The sequence below is a fragment of the Nicotiana attenuata genome, unplaced genomic scaffold, assembly GCF_001879085.1.
Source record: "Nicotiana attenuata strain UT unplaced genomic scaffold, NIATTr2, whole genome shotgun sequence".
NCBI lineage: Eukaryota > Viridiplantae > Streptophyta > Magnoliopsida > Solanales > Solanaceae > Nicotiana > Nicotiana attenuata.
The window spans coordinates 36,912-58,371 of NW_017674180.1; the positions used below are offsets into that span (position 1 = coordinate 36,912).

General features: G+C 38.6%; 1 protein-coding gene across 2 annotated transcripts in view; it reads left to right on the plus strand.

Moving 5' to 3' along the window:
* LOC109218146 (probable phosphoinositide phosphatase SAC9) overlaps positions 1-20,074 on the plus strand; it is a 34,809-nt gene extending 14,735 nt beyond the window's left edge. The window contains exons 6-14 of one of the 2 annotated variants that reach the window (XM_019382481.1): positions 1,138-1,245; positions 1,515-1,685; positions 2,186-2,428; positions 3,083-3,496; positions 13,153-13,953; positions 16,972-17,169; positions 18,329-18,775; positions 18,881-19,068; positions 19,847-20,074. In XM_019382481.1, the coding sequence (XP_019238026.1) occupies positions 1,138-1,245; positions 1,515-1,685; positions 2,186-2,428; positions 3,083-3,496; positions 13,153-13,953; positions 16,972-17,169; positions 18,329-18,775; positions 18,881-19,068; positions 19,847-20,018 (2,742 nt within the window). In that variant the 3' untranslated portion in view covers positions 20,019-20,074. Of the gene's footprint in view, positions 1-1,137; positions 1,246-1,514; positions 1,686-2,185; positions 2,429-3,082; positions 3,497-13,152; positions 13,954-16,971; positions 17,170-18,328; positions 18,776-18,880; positions 19,296-19,846 lie in introns of those variants that run through there. The other variant, XM_019382480.1, reaches the window with a different exon arrangement.
* Positions 20,075-21,460: the final 1,386 nt, after the last annotated feature.

A 21,460-nucleotide genomic window follows, 5' to 3' on the forward strand; every position in this document is an offset into this window, starting at 1 on the left:
CTGTACCGAATCTGGTCAACCGATTTTGGGTACGTTGACTAAAATCGACGGAGAAATTCGGGACATACAATGATTTTTGAAATCAAAACTAAAGTTAGGGTGAAATTGAAGAAAAGTATATAAATTTCTATGTCAGTGGTTTTCCTTTTATCTCCTTCTCGGATTCTCTTTTTGATCAATATCTTTTCCTTCTCAGAATACCTTGAAGTTTTCTACATAATGTCTCATAATTTAGATATACTTTTATACCTCTATTTTTAGATATTTGAATTATTTTTGGCCAAATCCTCGCACCCCGTATATGTCCTGGATCCATAACCTCGAATTTTGAAATTTGGATCATGAAGGATCCGACCTCTAGATCCGCACCCGTAGCGGACACCCGCACCTGAGTCCGAGCTACTTAGTTCTTCATTATAGAATGCCTTTTGTCCAAATATCATATTTCTGGCTTTGTCTTATAAATTAAACTATTTTTATACTTTTAAAAAGATTGAATATAGATGTGGTAAGAAAGGCATAGAAACAGGCAAAGGAAGGGACAACTCTCAAAATTATTGAGCGATAGGTTGCATCAATTGACTCTGAAGGGCTTCAAGGTCTTAAGACACTGTTTTCCATATTCTAACTTGCAAGGTGTATATTTGTGGATTCGTCAATGGTGATTCTAAAAAGACAAAAAGGACACATTTGGAAACTATTAGAACTTCCAAATTTAAATAAATTACTCCATATAGTATTAGATAATAATAATAATATACTGGACCATCTAGACTTTTTGGTTTCAGTACCGGCTGGGTTCTAAAATATCCTGAAATTGTTGCTGAAGCTTTTCTTTGTGAAGATGAAAACTCAATGATAAAAGCGCCATAAGTCTAAAAAGCCCCATATCATTCAGCATTTGCTAAATCTGTCCTAATACTGTGAACTATTCTATTCTTTTTCTTTTCAACCTAAATGAGTTGTGCCTTTTTATTTTTTATTTATCAGTCAGAGGAATTTTCTTCCAATTTTCTGTAGTTGAGGACCTTGAGGTTATATATTTGGAGTGATACTAACTCTTTTTTTGAAAGTTATTTGAAAATGATTTTGTCACTGTTGTCATCACCATATGACAGTTTATGCTGATTTTGACAGGTTGCATCTCGTCCCACTGGATGCTTTCTAAAGCCAATCGTGAACATGTTCCCGATTTCTGATGGTGGAGCAAGTCTTCTTAGTTTTAAAAGAAAAGCAATGACATGGGTACCTACATTATGTTTTCGGTATTTTGAAACTACTTGTTATTTGATAATAGCATCTTCCACATTATACTTGAAGGTTTATATCTACATCACACCCCTTGGGTGCGGCACTTTCCCTGACCCTCCTTAAACGCGGGATGCCTTGTCCACTGGGCTGCCCTTTTCATCTTACACATTATAAAAGTCCTGTGCCATTTCGTCTACAAGAGGTTCATATATATCCCACAGCATTGTGCTCCTAGTCTCACTTGTGTACACATCTTCTTACAGGTCTCCCCACAGGCTACCGATGTGGTTGAGCTCTTTATTTACCTTGGCGAGCCTTGTCATGTTTGTCAGCTACTTCTCACTGTTGCACATGGTTCTGATGATTCAACGTTCCCATCGACAGTTGATGTCAGGATAGGGCGTTATCTAGATGGACTTAAACTTGTTCTGGAGGTATGTTACATCTCTATTGTGAAATTGTTGTGCCTGTACCTGACTGTTACTTGCTTCTGCTATTTATAAAATTCAAATCTGTTAGATCTTATGCAATTTGTGCATAGGCATTTTCTCTCCCAACTGTGATGAGAGTTTTACGCCTTGCCTTTTAGATTTTGATAATGGCTAAAGGTGTGTCTGTACTCTGTGGGATAGGGATTTATTATCCACCTGTTACTGGGAAAAGGAAAATAACATGCATATGTGGCTCTTTTTTCCTGGCGGATGACACATTTATTTTATGTTTGTGATAATCCCGTTGACATGAACATGTGCACAAGTGTTGTATTTTTGACAGCTATTATTGTTCTTTGTTCTCCTACCACATATCCTCCTGCCGCATATCTGCAAAGGGAAATCTTTCATAGAAAGTAAAATAGTTAAAGAAGTTTTCATGTGCCTATATGTCCAGGGTTACCATCAAAAGTTTTCAATTTTTACATGCAATTTCTTCACAGGGAGCTTCTGTACCACAGTGTGCAAATGGGACAAATATTTTGATACCATTGTCAGGACCAATTAGCGAAGAGGACATGGCTATCACTGGTGCACGTGCACGCCGTCATGCCCAAGATACTTCCACCCTTCCATTATTGTATGATTTTGAGGAACTTGAAGGAGAAGTGGATTTTCTTACTCGTGTTGTTGCACTCACGTTTTATCCTGCTGCGGATGGTGGAGGCCCTATAACTCTTGGTGAGGTACAAAGAAACTAAATAATTGTACTTTTTAGGTGTCCTTTCTTTTAAAACCATTTTCTTTTACACCCTCTAACATAGTTAGCCCTTTGTGAAAATTTTTGGGGACTAGATTTCTCTGCATATGTCTTGTACATTGTACTGTTTTACTTATTCATTGATGTGTTCTTTTTCAATGAGAAATGGTTAAAAGGAATCTATGGCCTGATAAAGAAAATGTTTAAAAGGAATGGATGGCCTGATAAAAATGTTTAAAAGGGAACCATAGAAGGAAATGGAGACATACCTAAATTCCTTAATTTGGAAAGATAGGCGAGTAACATTTCACCGTCCCTTTATTTAAATATGAAAATATGTGTATCTTCTTTTGGCAAGATCGTCCTGTACAAACTTTTGTTACTAAATTGGCAGCATAAAAAAGGAACCTTTGTTACCCGATTGGAATAACATTCGATGTTCATCTGATCCTTAAAAGTAGAATTTGGAAAAGCATTATGGGAAGAACATTATCCAGTTTACACAAAACCATCATTATATGTATCATGCAATTAAATCATCTGAATTAGATGCCTTTACTCAAGTATGGACCCATGCTGCTGCATGACACTATCTTCAATCTATTCAGTACATTTTTTCGCTGTTGTAAAACATATGCAGATTGAGATACTTGGAGTGCCTCTTCCTTGGAGGTTCATATTGAAACATGAAGGCTCTGTAACTAGATTTGCTGAACAAGCAGAAACCCATCATGATACTAATAACCCTTTTCTGACTGAGACCGAACACAATCCTTTTGCTTCTGCTTTAGCCACTGATGCACAAGCAAACTCGTCTGCTGACTTATGGGTAGACCTTTTAACGGGAGAAAGCAGAATTCCAGATTCTAACAGGCAGCCGGCGACAGAAACTGTCTTCCACGGCGGAGATGACTTGCTTGACTTCTTGGATGATGCTATTGTGCAACAACCAAAAGAAGCTAATAGTTTTTCCAAGAGCACATCTAAAGGGCCTACTGACAATAACACTCAACGCTATTTGGATTGTTTCAAACTGCTTGTTGGACCCCAAATGGTACGCATCTTTTTAGATTTGTATTATTTTTAAAATTGCTACTTTTATGCTTCTGATCAACTACTGAGTTGTATGGTTCTACACTGGTAATAGCTAAGGATGCAAGAAGTTTAGATGCTAAGATGGCTTAACTACTGCAGGAATTGACTATAAATGCAAAGACTGTGATCTTAGCCAATCTGAATTAACATAAATGCCTTGTCAAAGTCATAAATGCTTCTTCGTGAATTGTGTTTTTTCCAGTATGGCATCTTTTGCCTAAATAAAAAAGAATGTGAAGTACAAATTAATGTTCTCTGGCCAATAAATCTGCCAAAATTTTATGAAATATGATTTTTTTGTACATTTTATCAGAAGGGTGTAACAAGGGTTTCTCTCCATAATAGTAAGTGGCGTTTTTTGAAACAGGAACTTCTAATGTGGAGTTTAATGTGTACTTGATTAAGTAATCAATGTAGAGTTTAGAAATATCTTTGATGAGTTGACCAAGTTGTCGTGTGGATAAGGGAAACAGAGGGACTTTACATTTAGTATAAAGTACGATTTTTTTATTTTTAGCGCTTTGGACTATCTTATCTTTCGTCTTACGTTTCACCTGGAAGGATGATTTACTTCTGGCAAGATGCTTGATTGCCTCATTCTCCACTAAAGGATTAGCATTCAAAACTGTATGGGAGATTAGGTTAGAAGACATTTGGGAAATGGAGAGCGTGTGTTCTGCTTCAACAGTTGGAAAACTTCGTAGAGGTACAGTCATGTATTCAATTGTTTGGAGGGATAATGGTAATGATCAGTTTTGGCTATAAGTTGCTCTCCATAGGAAAGACATTTCAAGCTGCCGGGATGGAGGAGAACCTAGAAAAACAACTCTTGAAGACTTGAACATGACTTGTGGTTAAGGAACCTTACTTAACTATGTCTAACCTACATAGAAGGGGCACATGCATGTGTAGTGGATGTGCTATTGAAGAAGCGTATGGATATGCTAACCATTTCTTCATCCACTGCATAATAGGCAGCCAGATATGGAGCATGATATTGAACATATTTGAGGTGAAATGGTCCATTACAAAGCAAAGGATTGAAGGAGTTATGCAAGTGTATATCTCAGAAAATTTGGTGGCTAAGTTGCGGTGAAAGGAATTAGAGACTCATCTAAGAAAATAAGGAAAATGTATGTGTACTATTTTGCTGGTTTTGCAGTGCAACATGCTAATTGTAAATGGTCTTGATATTATGACAGATTTCCGTAGTTCCTTGCAGAAATAGGATAGGAACTGAGTTTTTTCCCCTGTAATATACATAATGGTAGCACCCATCTAGTGCTGAAGATTTCTCAATTTAATTATACTTGAGAGAGCATTCAAAGATGAAGTTCATTATCATATCTCTCTTAGCTTTTTGGTGCAACATGCAAAATGTATTTGATGTAGATAGCCTTCTAGATTTCCACAGTTACCTCTCCAATTAGACTAGGTAGAAACTGGTTTTTTTTAAGGTTCCTGGATATGGAAATTGCATCCTGATGTAACTCACAGTACAATCTTTGTTCTACTTTATTTTCCCCAACAAAATGCTCACTTATCTAAAACAAAAAATTGGCAGAATACCCAACTAAACCCCTGCACTTAACACGGTATACAGTGAACACCTAAACTTTTCGTAGTCCTAATTACCCCCTGGGCTTGGCTATTTGATAACCTTTATTCCGCTTGATGCCGACGAGGCAAAGAGCGTGGATACACTCTCTTTTAGGCATGTGGGAGTAAAGAAAAAATAAAAAAAATCAGCTTCTCGGTGGAATTTTTTCCAACCGTTAATTGTCACATGATCAGTTAGAATAGTTTATTTGTTCCCACTATGTATTTTTTCTTGTTTTTTCTGTAATTGAAACATCCAAGTGGACCAAACTGGTGATGGGGAAGCATGCAAGGTGTTTGGAATCAATGTAAAGGGTTTTGAACATGAATCTTTGACATGATTATGAGATTGGAACAAAGCAGACAACAACAATTGGTAATCAATAAAGCAAGGGATGGGGGTAAGAAAACAAAGAAGATGAAGGGAAAAACTCAAGTCAAGAGGTTGATTTGCATGGTGAATTATGATGGGGGTGAGAAGAAGAACAGGGGTAGGAAATTCTAATCCTTTTCTGGATGAAAGTTAAGATTTTGAGCTGGAACATAAGGGGGTTGAATAACAATTGGAAGGGGGACACACTTAAATCATTAATGAGTGAGTGAAAACCAGATGTTCTCTATCTTCAAGAAACTAAATTGGAAGAGTGGAACAGATTTTTAGCCAGGCAGATTTGGGGCAACAGATGGGTCAATCGGCTGGAGCTCAAAGCTAGTGGTACTAAGGGCGGGATCATCATCATGTGGGATAGAAGACAGTGGACTTGCACTCAAATATAACAGAGGATTCACTCTATTTCTTTTATGTTGGAAAGTCTAAATGAAGTTTTCAGTTGGTGCTTTATAGGGATCTATGGGCCACACACTAACATTGAAAGGGAAGAGTTATGGAATGAACTTGGAGTTGTAAGAGGAATTTGGCCGGATCAGTGGGTGATAGCGGGTGACTTCAATGTATGCAGATTCGAAAATGAGAGACTCAATTGTGTGAGAAGGTCCAGGGCCATGCAGAATTTTTCAAATGTAATCTAGGACCTCTGCTTGGTGAATCTTCCTTTACCGGGGGCTTTTTACACATGGACTAGAGGGGACTACGCTATTCAATCATATTGCTCTCCCTGATTTCATTTCTGATCACATTCCAATCATGCTAGAATGTGGTGACCGGAATATTAATCTTTCTTACTTCAGATTTGAGAACATGTGGCTGGGGATGGAGGGCTTCATGGATAAAGTCAAGGCATGGTGGCAGAGTTATGAAGTTAGCGGCAGTCCTGACTTCATTCTTACACAGAAACCCAAGCTACTCAAAAAAGATCTTACCATCTGGAATAAGGAGGAACTGGGACTGAAAGGGCTCAAGAAAAGAAAAGCACTAGAAGACCTTCTCATATTACAACAGAATGTTGAAGGGAGAATACAAGTTCAGAAGATCATAAGCCTAAAAATGGAAGTGGAACAAATAGCCAAAGCTGAAGAAATATTCTGGAGACAAAGATCAAGATGCCTATGGCTCAAAGAAGGTGAGAGAAACACAAAGTTTTTTCAGAAGATGGCTAATTCCAACAAAAGTTCAAATGAATTGACAGGCTCAAAGTGGCGGATCAAATTACTGAAGACAAAGATCTCATCAAGGGTGAAATTCTCAGTTTTTACTCGCAAATCTTCTCAGAAAATGAAAATTGGAGACCTACAACAAGATTTGATGATGTTGCAACAATCACAAGGGAAGAAAAAGAGTGGCTAGAGAGAATATTTTCAGAAAAGGAGGTTATATCAGTCATAAAAGGGTGTGCTCCACATAAAGCTCGAGGTCCAGATGGTTACACCATGGCATTTTTCTAGAAATCATGGGAGACAAACAAGATATTATGGGAGCACTCCAACTCTTTCATCAGAATGGTCAGATGACCATGTGATGCAATGCCTTCTTTATTGCACTGATTCTCAAAAGAAAGGTGCAATAAAACTCAAGGACTATGGAGGTGGAGGTGAGGGTGAGGAATCCGACAATCAGTTTGGGTTCATGCCGGGTGGCTCCACTACGGAAGCTATCCACCTTATTAGGAGGTTGGTGGAACAGTACAGGGATAAGAAGAAAGATCTGCGCATGGTGTTTATTGACTTGGAGAAAGCGTATGACAAGGTCCCTAGCGAGGTGCTCTGGAGATGTCTTGAGGCAAAGGGCGTGCCGGTAGCCTACATAAGAGCGATCAAGGACATGTATGATGGAGCTAAGACTAAGGTTCGGACTGTGGGAGGAGACCCGGAGCATTTTCCGGTTGTTATGGGATTGCACCAAGGTTCTGCGCTTAGCCCGTTCTTATTTGCCTTGGTGATGGATGCATTGACACACCATATTCAAGGGGTTGTGCCATGGTGTATGTTATTTGCTGATGACATAGTTCTAATTGATGAGACGAGAGTCGGTGTTAACGAGAGATTGGAGGTTTGGAGATAGACCCTCGAGTCTAAGGGTTTCAAATTGAGCAGGTCTAAGACAGAGTACCTGGAGTGCAAGTTTAGCGCTGAGTCGAGGCAGGGACGTGAGGCTTGGATCACAGGTCATCCCCAAGAGAGATAGCTTCAAGTATCTTGGGTCGATGATCCAGGGGGACGGGGAGATCGACGAGGACGTCACTCACCGTATAGGGGCGGGCTGGATGAAATGGAGGCTTGCATCTAGAGTCTTGTGTGACAAGAAAGTGCCACCGATACTCAAAGGTAAGTTTTATAGAGCTGTGGTTAGACCGGCCATGTTGTATGGGGCAGAGTGTTGGCCGGTTAAGAATTCCCATATCCAGAGGATAAAGGTAACAGAGATGAGGATGTTGAGGTGGATGTGCGGGCACACTAGGATAGACAAGATTAGGAATGAAGATATTCGGAAGAAGGTGGGCGTGGCCCCTGTGGATGTCAAGATGCGGGAAGCGAGGCTTAGATGGTTCGGGCACGTGCGGAGGAGAAGCCTTGATGCTCCGGTGAGGAGGTGTGAGCGGTTGGCCGTGGTGGGTACGAGAAGAGGTAGAGGGAGGTCTAAGAAGTATTGAGGAGAGGTGATCAGGCAGGACATGGTACGACTGCAGATTTCCGAGGACATGTCCCTTGACAGGAAGGTCTGGAGGTCAAGCATTAAGGTTGTAGGTTAGGGGGTAGTAGAGCTTTCCTTACTTCATACAGGGGGTGAGGCGGGGTTGGATTAGGGTTGATCTTAGATGGCTTGCAGTTTATGTTGAATCCACACTATCCTTGCTGTTTATCTTAGCCCCGGGCCTTAGTTACTGGTTACTGTTATTGCATGTCATTTATCTTTTGGTTGTTATGCTTCTGTTACTATTACGGTTTCTACTGGAGTTACTAATGAATTGTTTTTTCTCTTTCTCTTTCTTTTTTTCTTCTCTGAGCCGATGGTCTATCGGAAACAGCCTCTCTGCCCTATCGGGGTAGGGGTAAGGTCTGCGTACACATTACCCTCCCCAGTCCCCACTTTGTGGGATTTTACTGGGTAGTTGTTATTGTTGTTGTATGGACCTATCTTCTTAATTAGAAGTGAATATAAGACTGCCTATAAAATCGAGAAGGACAGTGGAAAAGAGTGATTGGAAAGCTCTTCTCAGGACACCAAAAGGCATTCATTAAAACAAGACAAATCACTGATGCTGCACTAATTGCTAATGAGGTATTGGACTGGAGGCAGAAACCAGGTTAAGGCAGCGAGTGTGAGGCATACTTTTCTCCATTGTGCAGTTGCAACAGATTGAGTATGTTCATTTCAATTTTTTGACTAGGCTGAGTCATGCCTAATTGTATTAAAGATGCCTAGGAAAGCTGGTGTTCTTGGAGAGTTGGCAAATTCATCAAAAAAAACTTGGGTTTTGTTACCTGCTTCTAAGTTTTGGTGCATATGGACCGAAAGGAATATGAGATGTTTAGATAGGATAACAACTCCAAACCATGCTCTTAAAGCTAAATCTTTATTTAACCTTTTTACTTGGCTTAATTAGGCACCTGTATCTTGTTATGATCATTTTTTGGACTGTGTTTGCTCCTTAGTTTTAACATAGGTTTTTTGTTGATGTTCATGAACAGTCACACTCTATTTACTTGTACCCTCTTTCGCTATGCATCTTCTTGATGCCTTTAATGAAATTCTCTAACTTCATCATAAAATATATAGTGCATGTTTTACCCCAACTTTGTATATCTATTTAGATGCAATGACTATTTGTTTCAATTGTATATGTTTTCCTTTGATACAAAACAACACAACATACCCAGTAATATCCCACACTATGGGGTCTGGAGAGGGTAGTGTGTACGGAGACCTTACCCCTACCTTGTGAGGATGGAGAGGCTGTTTCCAATATAAACCTCGACTCAGGAAAGCATAAGCACCACATTAATGAAAATATAGACTAGAAGGGACAGTACCAAAAAGCCATATAAAAGCAGAATAAAAACAATAAGACAATAAGGTGATTAGCAATGAAAGAAAACAACGGTTAGATATAAAACCTACTACCAACAGAAAGCGAGACTGCGTGCCAATACTACTGTGTTGAACACTCTAGACTACCTACTCTACTACCCTAATCCTCGACATCCATATCTTCCTATCAAGGGTCATGTCCTCGGTCAGCTGAAGCTGCGCCATGTCTTGCCTACTCACCTCTCCCCACCTCTTCTTTGACCTACCTCACCTCTCCGTAGGCCCTCCAATGTCAACCTCTCACACCTCCTCACCGGTGCGTCTGTGCTCCTCCTCCTCACATGACCAAACCACCTAAGCCGCGCTTCCCGCATCTTGTCCTCAATAGGGGCCACACCCACCTTGTCACGAATAATCTCATTTCTGATCCTATCTAACCTGGTGTGCCCGCACATCCATCTCAACATCCTCATCTCTGCTACCTTCGTCTTCTGGACATGAGCGATCTTATAAAAAATGGTAGAAACCCCGTATACAAGCCATATACCAAAAAGAAAAGAACCTACACCAAAATATGATTCTCAACAAAAAACATCCAATCCTCTGTGCAAAAAGGGATCCCATGATTACACCAAGAAATAACAAGAAATATAAGACTATTTTGTAATTTTACAAAATCTTGTTCCATACCTTCGAATGCTCTCTTATTTTTCTCATTCCAAATAACCCACATGATCGCTAATGGGGCAAAACGCCATGCCCTTGGACTTCTCTTCCCACTCGTGTGAGCCTTGCTATGCAACGCCTCCTTTACTGTACCCGACTTTACCCATTGCGTCCCAAACAAATTAAGAACCATCCTCCATAACCGATTATCCACCTAGCAAAGCAATAAGAGATGATATACATTTTTGCCCGATCTTTTGCACAGGAAACACCAACTAACATAGATGATTTTCCTCTTTCTTAGATTTTCCGCTGTCAGAATCATCCCTCTTGCCGCCAACCCAGCAAAGAAACACACTTTTCTCAATGCTCAAGGAATCCAAATAGAGAAATGAGGAAAGATATGTTCTTTCTCCCTAGAAGACTCTAATAGTAAGATTGAATATCCAATCTCTAGTCTCACGCCACCTCCATATATCCAATGAAATACTCAGCGTATCCAACCCATACTGTAACTCAACCATTTTGTGAAATTCTTTTATCTCCCATTCCTGTAGGTTCCTCATAAATCTCAAATCGTAATGAACTTCTCATAGGACCTGCAAATTTGTTGGACTATCATCCCTTTTGGCACGGTACACTATATAAGTTAGGGAATGCTACTTTCAACTCGATCTCCCTGCACCACTTTTGTGCCCAAAAACTAATCCTGCTTCTATCCCCAACCCTGAAGGAGAGTCCACTAAAATTTTTGCACCCCGTCATAATACTCCTCCATAATCTACACCCAAACGGTACTGTGATTTTTGAGTCCTCCACCCCCTTTCTGTAACACCATATTGTTCCGCTACCACCCCTCTCCAAAATGCATTCTCCTTCACCCCGAATTCATATTTTCGGGCCAAATCTTAAAAAACTTTGTTGGAACTCTGTTATTTTGAGCCAAACAAAAAAAGTTTTAGCCAAATAATGGAGTTCCATGTGTGTATTTATTTTATTCTTCTTGAGATGCAATGATTATTCATTTTGATTGTGTATTTGTTTTCCTTTTTGGGACAAATCTGTAAAGAACGTGGTTGGCACTCTATTATTTATAGTCAAATAAAAAACTTCTTAGTCAAAATAATGGAATTCGAAGGGTGTTTTTCTGTTTATTGCTTCTTAGTCGCAAAGATTATTTATTTCAGCTGTGTAATTTTTTTTCAGGCTAAATTTGTAAGTAACTCGGCTAGAACTCCATTATTTTAAGCCAAATAAGAAAACTTTTAGCCTAAATGATTGGGTACCAACCATGTATTTCTTATTGTTCCTTCATTAGATGCTATGACTTTGTTTCGATTGTGTTTTTTTTCCGAGCCAAACCTGTAAAAAGTTTGGCTCAAACTCCATTTTTGGTCAAATTAAAAAAAAATTTAGCCTATATTGGAGTCCCAGCTAAGTGTCTTCCAAATTTGGCCCGAAAAGTTGATTAAAATAATTAATGAATTCTAAAAGGTAAAAAAAAATATATTATCTTTAAAAATGCCACGTGGACAAACAAATACACGTGCTAGTGCATATCTCTCATATCCTTGGACTAAGATCGCCCATACGGTAAATGCTACCAAATAGCCAAGTCTAGGGGGTAATTAGGACTACGAAAAGTTTAGATGTGCACGGAGTAAACCATACCAAGTTCAGGGGGTAGTTTGGTATTCTGGCAAAATATACTCAATGAAATTATACTTGTTCTTAGAAGGAAAATAGCATAGTATCATGTCCTATTTATGTCATGTTCCCTAATTTTTGTTATTTTTTCTGTTGATGGTATGTTTTAGTTTTAGACGTGCCAGTGTCTTGATGGAGCAGAAGCTATCAAATATTAACCAAGAACGGAAGAAATCTTCTTTAAAATGAAGATGGAAAAACAAGAGAGTAAATACTAATAATCAATACTCCCTCCGTTTCAATATAGATGATGTAGTTTGACTTGGCACAAAGTTTAAGAAAAAAAAAAGAAGACTTTTGAAATACGTGGTGCTAAAGCTTAAGGGGCAAAAGCTTAGTGGGGCTATGATATTTTGTGTGGCTATAAAAACTTCTCATTAAGGGTAAAGTGGGTAGAATGAAATGTGTTATTCTTTTTGGAACGGACTAATAAGGAAAGTGGGTCATTTAAATTGAAACGGAGGGAGTAATTAATAATAAATAAAGCGGTTAAGTGACTTTTTAATGCAAACTCCTTCCTGGGCCCCAAAAGGGGCCTTTTCCAATTACTTAGGAAAATAACGAAACTCAACCTGAACTAATATGCATACCAGCAACATATTTGCAGAATAGGACCGAAAAGAGAACCGCATAAAAGGATAAAAGTTTGACCGAAGAACCTAATATAACTAAATGCGAAAAAAGGGCCAGACAATTCGAGGAGGGGTTGGAAGGTGTGCGCTCATGGATTCTATTAAGAGTATAGATTCGTCTTATGAAGACAAGTGCGTGATTGTGTCCCCCAACTATGGTGGGATCAAAAGTAATGACCATTTAAGCTCTTAACAACACAATGATTTGATTTCTAATGGTCCCAGCTGTCTGTCACGGACTTGTCTTTCATCATGTCCCTATCAATGCTTCTCAAGAGATGATTATCATGATGCATCCTTTATATGTCGTTAGTAATGCATGTATGAAATTTGTAAGGTGTTAAGAATTTTCTATACGAAGCACCTCGCTTCCTTGTTGAATATACAGTGTAGCTTGACCACATAAATAAGGTTCCATTTTTCTCCAGTTTGTTTGTTGTTATTAATAGTCCCTTTGTGGCTGTTACACTTGTACAAGAAGAACTTCTAATGTACGTGCATGCTTATTAATGGTATTTTGACTAGATGCAGCTGGAAAGATTTGTGATTTAATTACGTCTCTACTGTCAACATTTAACTTTGCAGGAGAGGAAAATAAGTTACATGGCAGCTATGAAACTTGAAATTGAACGCTTTCGCGTGAACCTCTCCGCTGCTGAAAGGGATAGGGCATTGTTGTCAATTGGCGTTGATCCTGCCAGTATAGATCCAAATCTGCTGCTTGACGATTCTCGTATAGGAGGATTGTGCAGGGTAGCAAACATCCTTGCTTTGCTTGGACATGCTTCTCTTGAGGATAAAATTACTGCTTCCAGTGGTCTTGAGTTTGCTGATGATAGTGCTATAGATTTCTGGAATATAGCAGGAGTGGGGGAGATATGTATGGGTGGGACATGTCAAGTTCATGCTGAAGATGGGCCTGTATTGCATACACTCTCTGTTTCCACTACTGCACAAGCCTCTTTTGTGTGTTCTGAATGTGAGAGAAAGGTTTGTAAAGTTTGTTGTGCTGGGAAAGGGGCTCTTTTACTTGCTATGGTTAACTCTAGGGAGGTTGCTAGCTACAACGGCGTGAATAGCCAGGGAGGAGCAATCTATGCAAACTCAGTTGATTTATCCTCAAATCATTCCATGATACTTGATGGTGTCATTTGCAAAGCCTGCTGCCATGATGTTGTGCTTGATGCATTAATCTTGGACTACATCAGGGTTTTGGTTGGGCAGAGGAGGAAAGCTCGCGCAGATACTGCTGCTCAAAAAGCTGTAGACCATGTGATCAGATTTACTTCGAGGAATAATTGCCAACTGACTCCAACAGCGTATATGGAATTATTTAATGGAGAGGAATCACTTGCTGAGTTTCCATTTGCAAGCTTTTTGCACCCGGTAATATTTTGGACCTATCCCAGTACACATTTTATTAGCACTTTTTATCTTAGAAAACCTTTTGATGTTTTGATTTTTCAGAAACTGTATGCTAGGTTTAATCTTTTCATGAATCTGCTTAAACCAAATGCTAATGATGCAGCATCTCATGGTTGACGATAAACTGGATTTGCTTAGACCCAAAAGGCTACTACTTAATTTGCCGAATTACTTGATGCCATTGAAAGAATTATTTTCTCCATCTAATTACTTGATACAGTAATTTAGGTGAAACTTGCTTGATGGAGAGCTTAGGTTTTAGCTCAAACATTATGCATATCTTGTTGGCCATACTTCCTAAAGTTTAAGAAGTCATTTCTCTATCTTTCTCCTGATGTGTAAACCAGATTCTCTTGCCTGAAATTTGGCATTGGAAGAGTGGAGGTTTCTAAGCTGATTTTGGGCTCGTCCCTAGACGGCAACACGAGTTGATATAGTATTAGATGGATGAACTGAGAGAAAGGTTTAGGTAGCCTATAACGGGGCTTAAGACTGCTAGGCTGACCTGGATAGGTGATAACAAGAAAAAGTGGAAAAGAGGAAAGAGACTGTTTCAAATTCCACACAAAATTCCATAGGATTAACTCCCTTAGGTAAACAACTAAATCTTCCACAGAAACTGACAAATACATCACGGTTCTTCCTTTTGGTGTCCAAACTTTTGTTAGTAAAATTATTACCTCATCAAAAAAATCTTCTTCCAACTTGATTGGTGCTAAATGACTTGAAACATAAAACTGGTATTTAAATGTCAAAATCTAGCTTATATTGATATGAAGATTTGTATGCTGAAGGTTCTCTTAGACATCATATAGGTGGCTCTCAAGTTGGCAACAATTAACTTGATCAGCAATTTTTTGCTGTTCTAGGCTGTATTTCTCTTCCAAAGACTGCCAATCTATCTGGACGACATTTAGTTGAAGTTGAAAAATGAGTATTCAAAGTTGAAGTTGAAAAAAGTATTCAAAAGTTGAAATTGTGAGAACTATTATTTCATCGGAAATACTCATTAATCAAGTTATCCAACTTCAAATTTCTATTTCAAGTTGAAGTTGACAAAATACATAAAATATAAAGCAAACATTGTATTGAAAATAATAATGTAATATTATTACAATAATGTGTGTCCAAGTGGTCGCTTAATTGTGATTATCATCTTTTGGCTGGTTCTCAAAAAGAGTAGAATTTTTTTGGTAAGGTTTTTATCCTGAGAATTATCCTCTAGAAGTACAATCCTATTATAGAACTACATAGAAATTTACAAGGTTAGCTGTTTGGGTGCACTCCATTTAAAATTTCCTTTTGAGAAGCTTAAATTTGCTTTTGGAGCTTAATTGGAAGGATTATGGCTAAGCTATGCAAGTGATTTAATCAAAATACTGGACTATGAAAAGCTAAAGCCAAAGACCACAGATTGTGTTTTCATTAAATATTTAGATTAATTCTCTCATGTATGCTTTCACGTGAGCTCTCTCTTTTGCACCCCATCCTTAATCCAGTGAATATGTTTTTGGCATATTGTCGTTTTTTGATCGAGTATTGATATAAGACTTGGATCTTTACGAGATTCAACTTTAGACCTTAATTAAGTTGTTAATGAAAATATTTGGCTCCTAAAATAAGTTTGATCTAAGGGTGTAGCCTATTGGTCAACGAAGGCGTGAGAACCATGAAGGTTCAAATCCCCACGAAGGCAAAAATACTATGTGATTTATTCTCATCTGTCCAAGCCTTGGTGAACAGAGTTACCGGTACCTGCGGTTGGTGGGAGGTGGGAGGTGGCTGGTGGAAGGTATCCCGTGGAATTAGTCAAGGTGCGCCCGAGCTGGCCGCACACCACGATTATTAAAAAGAAAACGTTTGATCCATTACAATCAAATATAAGTTTGATCCGTTAAAAATAAAAGTAAGCACAATCAATTATAAGTTTAGAAACCAAACATGTTTCTTTTTTTACTCCATGAAGTTTGAAGTTGAATCTTGTAACATATCCTGCTTTCAAGTTCTTATGTCATTCAAATTTCCCAAAAAAAGGAAAAAAGAAATTAATCTAATACGGAAAAGCTGTCATAGCTGTTGAAGTAAAGCTTCCATTGATGATCCATTACAAATAGTTTTTTTTCTTTTTTCATTTGTACATTGTAATGGCTCTTGAATTGTTGCAGCGCCAATGTTAGCTTCCTTGATAGGATGTCTAAATTTTTTTGTAGAAGTTCGTCTTACTTTGGAACTAAAAATGAAAGGCTGTGATGCTTTTGGAAATTAGGCTGTGGTGCAAGCATCTTTATTGTCTTTTTTTGGTGTGTGAATGCTGATGAAAATGGAGTCTATAAAAGAGGGGTCGTATTAGATCAATCAATTTGGTGGGAGCAGTTGGATTCAATCAATTTTCCTGAATTAGTTTCGTAGAAGTGAAACTTTTAAATGGATAAACTTTGGAAATCAAGAAAAATAACTGCAAAGTTAATATGATGATAATTAATGATAATAAGTTACGATAGCCTCGGTGTAACTGGTAAAGCTGGGTCACGGGTTCGAGTCGTGAAAATTGCCTCTTGCAGCGTATGATAGACCCCTTGTGGTCCGGCCCTTCCCAGGACCCGCGCATAGCAGGAGCTTAGTGCACCGGGCTGCCCTAAGTTTTGATTAGCTGTTTTGTTAAATATTGGTACTGCCTTTTCTTCTTCTCCCATTTTGAAACTTGCTGAAGCAATGGTTAGTTTATTAGTGAATCTTGAATTACCTCTGACACTTTGATTCTGCTGGTAATTCAGTCCATAAACGTATTTTGGAATAGGGGGTTGCGAAGTTACTAGTTTTGTTTAGTTATTCCAGAAGTTAACAAATTCTTTCTTATATCTCTAAAAGATACAAACCACCTACTCTTTGTGACGCCCTACGAATGTTTCACTATCATATTGAAGCCCTACAAATGTTTCAGTATCTATAATAGGTGTAATCCTGCTCCTTCTTTTGTAGGTTGAAACAGCAGCAGGTTCTGCACCATTCATGTCATTGCTAGCTCCATTGAATTCTGGAGCACAAGATTCATTTTGGAGAGCTCCCCACAGTGCTGCCTCTGTTGAGTTTGTCGTTGTCCTTGGTGATTTATCTGATGTTTGTGGTGTTGTTCTTCTAGTTAGTCCTTGTGGCTACTCGATGACAGATGCTCCTGTTGTAAGTACACTCCTAACATAACAGATTTTTAGCTTTAGCAAGTTTTTGTCACATCTCAAATATGGAAGAAGCCACAACAGCTCGGACCTGATGTTAATCTGATGTTGTCATGCAATTTGCTAAAGTTTATTATTTATGTGATCTCATGGATGTTGACTTCCAAAAGCAATTATAATTTCTTTTTCTTTTCCTTTTGCTGGAAAGAGAAATGGTATGTATGTTTTAACTTGTCTAACAAAAATCACATGTGATATTGTATGACCCACTTTGCTTTTCATCACATGATTTGCCTATCTTTGTGATCAGAGAGGTTTTTTTTTTTGTGCGACATAAGACTTGAACTGTGCTCATTATTTCTTGTCTCGCCTTGCACCTCAAAGAAGGAAGTGTAAAATGGGTAAATGAGAAAAAGGAAGGCCTCAAATGTGCAGTCTTCTAGGACTATACAAATTGAACTGGAAAGAAAGGAGAAAAGGTTTCCTGTCTCTTGGGTGGAGAGAGATGGTCTGTGGAATATAAACATGATTCTTCCTACTTCCCCTCCCCCAAAGTGGCACTTTCTTTTTATCTTTGGAGCATTCCACAGAAATGGAATTACAGTGTTAAGTTCGCCCACGTTTCCTTTGTATTATTTAGGACAATTGAGTTTCAGATGTGGAAATTTTGCTTTCTTGTGAAGGATGGATTGTGATAAGATGTTTCTCCTTGTGTTTTGTGTGACTGCTTTTATTTTTCCTGATAAACAATCTTAAATGTTGGTTACTTGGTTTAGTAGTCTACATAATCGTGCAATATGTTTAATTAACTACTATCTGTTAAGCTCGTTGTTGAGTAACTTGTAATATACCTAATGGTTTAAATGGGCCTAGATTGACCATAAAGATGAAACTTTTATATGACAGATTCCTAGCGACTTGCTTCTTGTTCATGCAGTTTCTCTTTCATCATGTAATCGCTGTAGTATGTTGCTTATTTCATGCTTTAACTACTTCTAGTATGCCTGTGGGTTTTATCCTAGTTTAGTAACTTGCTTATGACAGATTCCTAGCAAATTGGTTCTTGTTCATGCAATTTATTCCAATTTTAATTGATGTGGTTTCACATTCCTTATATTGCTGAATTCTTGCATTAAGTAAGGAAACTTATGCTGTCTCTGTAGGTTCAAATTTGGGCAAGCAATAAAATCCACAAGGAAGAAAGATCATGTATGGGGAAATGGGATATGAGATCTCTGATCACGTCTTCCTCTGAGCTTTGTGGACAAGAAAAGTCTTCTGAAGTGCCTAGACATGTAAAATTTTCTTTTCGCAATCCTGTTCGCTGCCGCATCATTTGGATAACATTGCGTCTACAAAAAATTGGCTCGAGTTCTGTAAATTTTGAGAAAGACTTGAGTCTTTTGTCTTTAGAGGAGAACCCATTTGCGGAGCCTGTGAGGCGTGCCTCCTTTGGAGGAACAGTTGAAAGTGACCCATGCCTTCATGCCAAAAGAATCTTGGTGGTCGGAAGCCCAATGAGGAAAGATGTTGGTGCATCAAGTCAAGGCTCTGACCAGATAAATACAAGAAATTTGTTGGATAAACCTCTTCCACTAAATAGATTCAAGGTGCAGCAAACTCACAACTCTCTCTAGTAGTAGTTACCGTTTAAAGTTTTGTTCAAGTCCTGAAATAAAAAAGAAGAATAATATTCTAATCCATTCCCGTTCCAGGTCCCAATTGAGGTCGAGAGGCTAACTGACAACGACCTTGTATTAGAACAGTTTCTACCCCCAGTTTCACCTATGGTGGCAGGTTTTCGTCTTGATGGTTTTAGTGCAATAAAACCTCGAGTCACCCATTCGCCACCTCCACAGCAGGTGAATCCATGGGATGTTTCTTCATGTGTATTGGAGGATAGATTCATATCTCCAGCTGTATTGTATATTCAAGTGTCTGCTTTCCAGGTACGAAGACAAACTAACATTTTATCAACTGATAGTTTTCGCTGTCAACAAACTGTTGGACATCCTTCTTGTGAATTGATTCCATGGTTGATCTTGAAAAGCTATAGCTTTTTTATCCGATTTTAGCTCTAGACACCAATGCATTTAGATGAATCTCCTCACTGGTGCAAAATCTCAGTTTGCTAATGACCTGCAGCATGAGATTAAATTGGAGAGGATGGGCTAAACCCTAGAATTCCTCTTGCAAGTATCAGCTTAAGTAACCTGAACTGCTCCAATATATTTTTTGAGATGGTAACAGATCCAATATATTAATAAATCATCAGCACAAATTTTGTACTGGAACCAAGATTACATTAAGAAGAGCTATACGATACGGAGGAATGGAAATGGGCTGAGTGCCCGGCAACAAATTGATGCCAAAATCAATGTCTCTATCGGGCGGCATGCCCGGAAGATCAGCTAGAAACACATCGTGATAATCCCGTACCACTGGGACTGAATCAAGAGAAGGGGTATCAGCACTGACATCTCTCACATAAGATAAGTACGCGGCACACCCCTTCTCAACCATACGCTGAGCTTTTATAAAAGAGATAACTCTACTGGGAGTGTGATCTAAAGTACCACTCCACTCAATACGCGGAATACCTGGCATAGCCAGCGTCACGGTCTTGACGTGACAATCAAGAATAGCAAAATGGNTGTTTCTTCATGTGTATTGGAGGATAGATTCATATCTCCAGCTGTATTGTATATTCAAGTGTCTGCTTTCCAGGTACGAAGACAAACTAACATTTTATCAACTGATAGTTTTCGCTGTCAACAAACTGTTGGACATCCTTCTTGTGAATTGATTCCATGGTTGATCTTGAAAAGCTATAGCTTTTTTATCCGATTTTAGCTCTAGACACCAATGCATTTAGATGAATCTCCTCACTGGTGCAAAATCTCAGTTTGCTAATGACCTGCAGCATGAGATTAAATTGGAGAGGATGGGCTAAACCCTAGAATTCCTCTTGCAAGTATCAGCTTAAGTAACCTGAACTGCTCCAATATATTTTTTGAGATGGTAACAGATCCAATATATTAATAAATCATCAGCACAAATTTTGTACTGGAACCAAGATTACATTAAGAAGAGCTAAGACAAAAACAAAAATTAAACTTCCCTGTTCTTCTCTCAAGGAGCCTAAGACTTCTACGATTGAATCCTGATCATCTGTGTATTCTGCTTTACACCAAAAACTAAAAAGAAGAATGCAATTCATTTTGATCTTCTGTACAGGGCTACTTATATCTTCAAAACACCTTGCATTCCTCTCCTTCCAAATTGTCCACCAAATGGCTGCTGGGACTGTCTTTGTTAGATGTAGAGCTCCCCCCTGTGTGCCAGCTAGACAAAAGTTCATATGTTCTTCCTGGCATTGTCCATTGGATACCCTGATGTTAATGAACAACTCCCACAGTTGTCTTGTCACTCGACAATGTAGAAACAGATGGCTAATTGTCTCTGCATCTTGGCCACACAAATAACATCTAGAACAGATTGGTAACCCTCTTTTCATGAGGTTTTCTTGCTCCAATATTCTTGCCAGCATATAACATATATATCAGTCTCTCCCTCAAATGAACATAGTTCTTCCATGCATTATCCTAGTGTTTGCATGCTGACAATCACTCGATATAGATTGATCAGAAATCTGATTCAAATCCAATATAGCACCTATGGGTACATAAGAAATGTATTGAATCGATTCTTTTTAATGAATATATCACATTTGCAAGATGCCGTATATTCAAGTTAATATTGTGAACCAGTTACATGCATGAATTGTTTTATGAGATAGACTCCTGTGAGTCACCTGACAACCAAGTAATCTGGCTTCAAAAGGTTCGGTAGGCTAGTTCCATTGGACCTTGGATGATGTAGGTAGATATATAGAGTTTAACATGCTTACATGCATGCCAGCAATAAATCCTTACCTTTTCACTGTCGCCCTCAGCTTGCACAAGGAGAAACATAGCATCATTGGAATTCGTCTTGCTAGTGATGGATGGTTTGGGTTTACCAGAATTTCTTCTAGATCAAAGTGAAGATTTTGTGACAAAATGCTTCAACAGAGACTTTTGGATCTAGACATATATTGACATTTTTATGTTACTCCTATTCATTTCAGAACTATTGCATTGTCTATCGTATGTTTCTCGTCGAACTCAACTAGAATTTGCTTCATGGAGAAGAAAGAATCTACCCATCCTTCGTGACAATGCGAATAGCATGCCGAAGCTAGAAAATCAAGCATCTGGTGATGGAAACATATTTTGTTAGTTTATGCTACAATC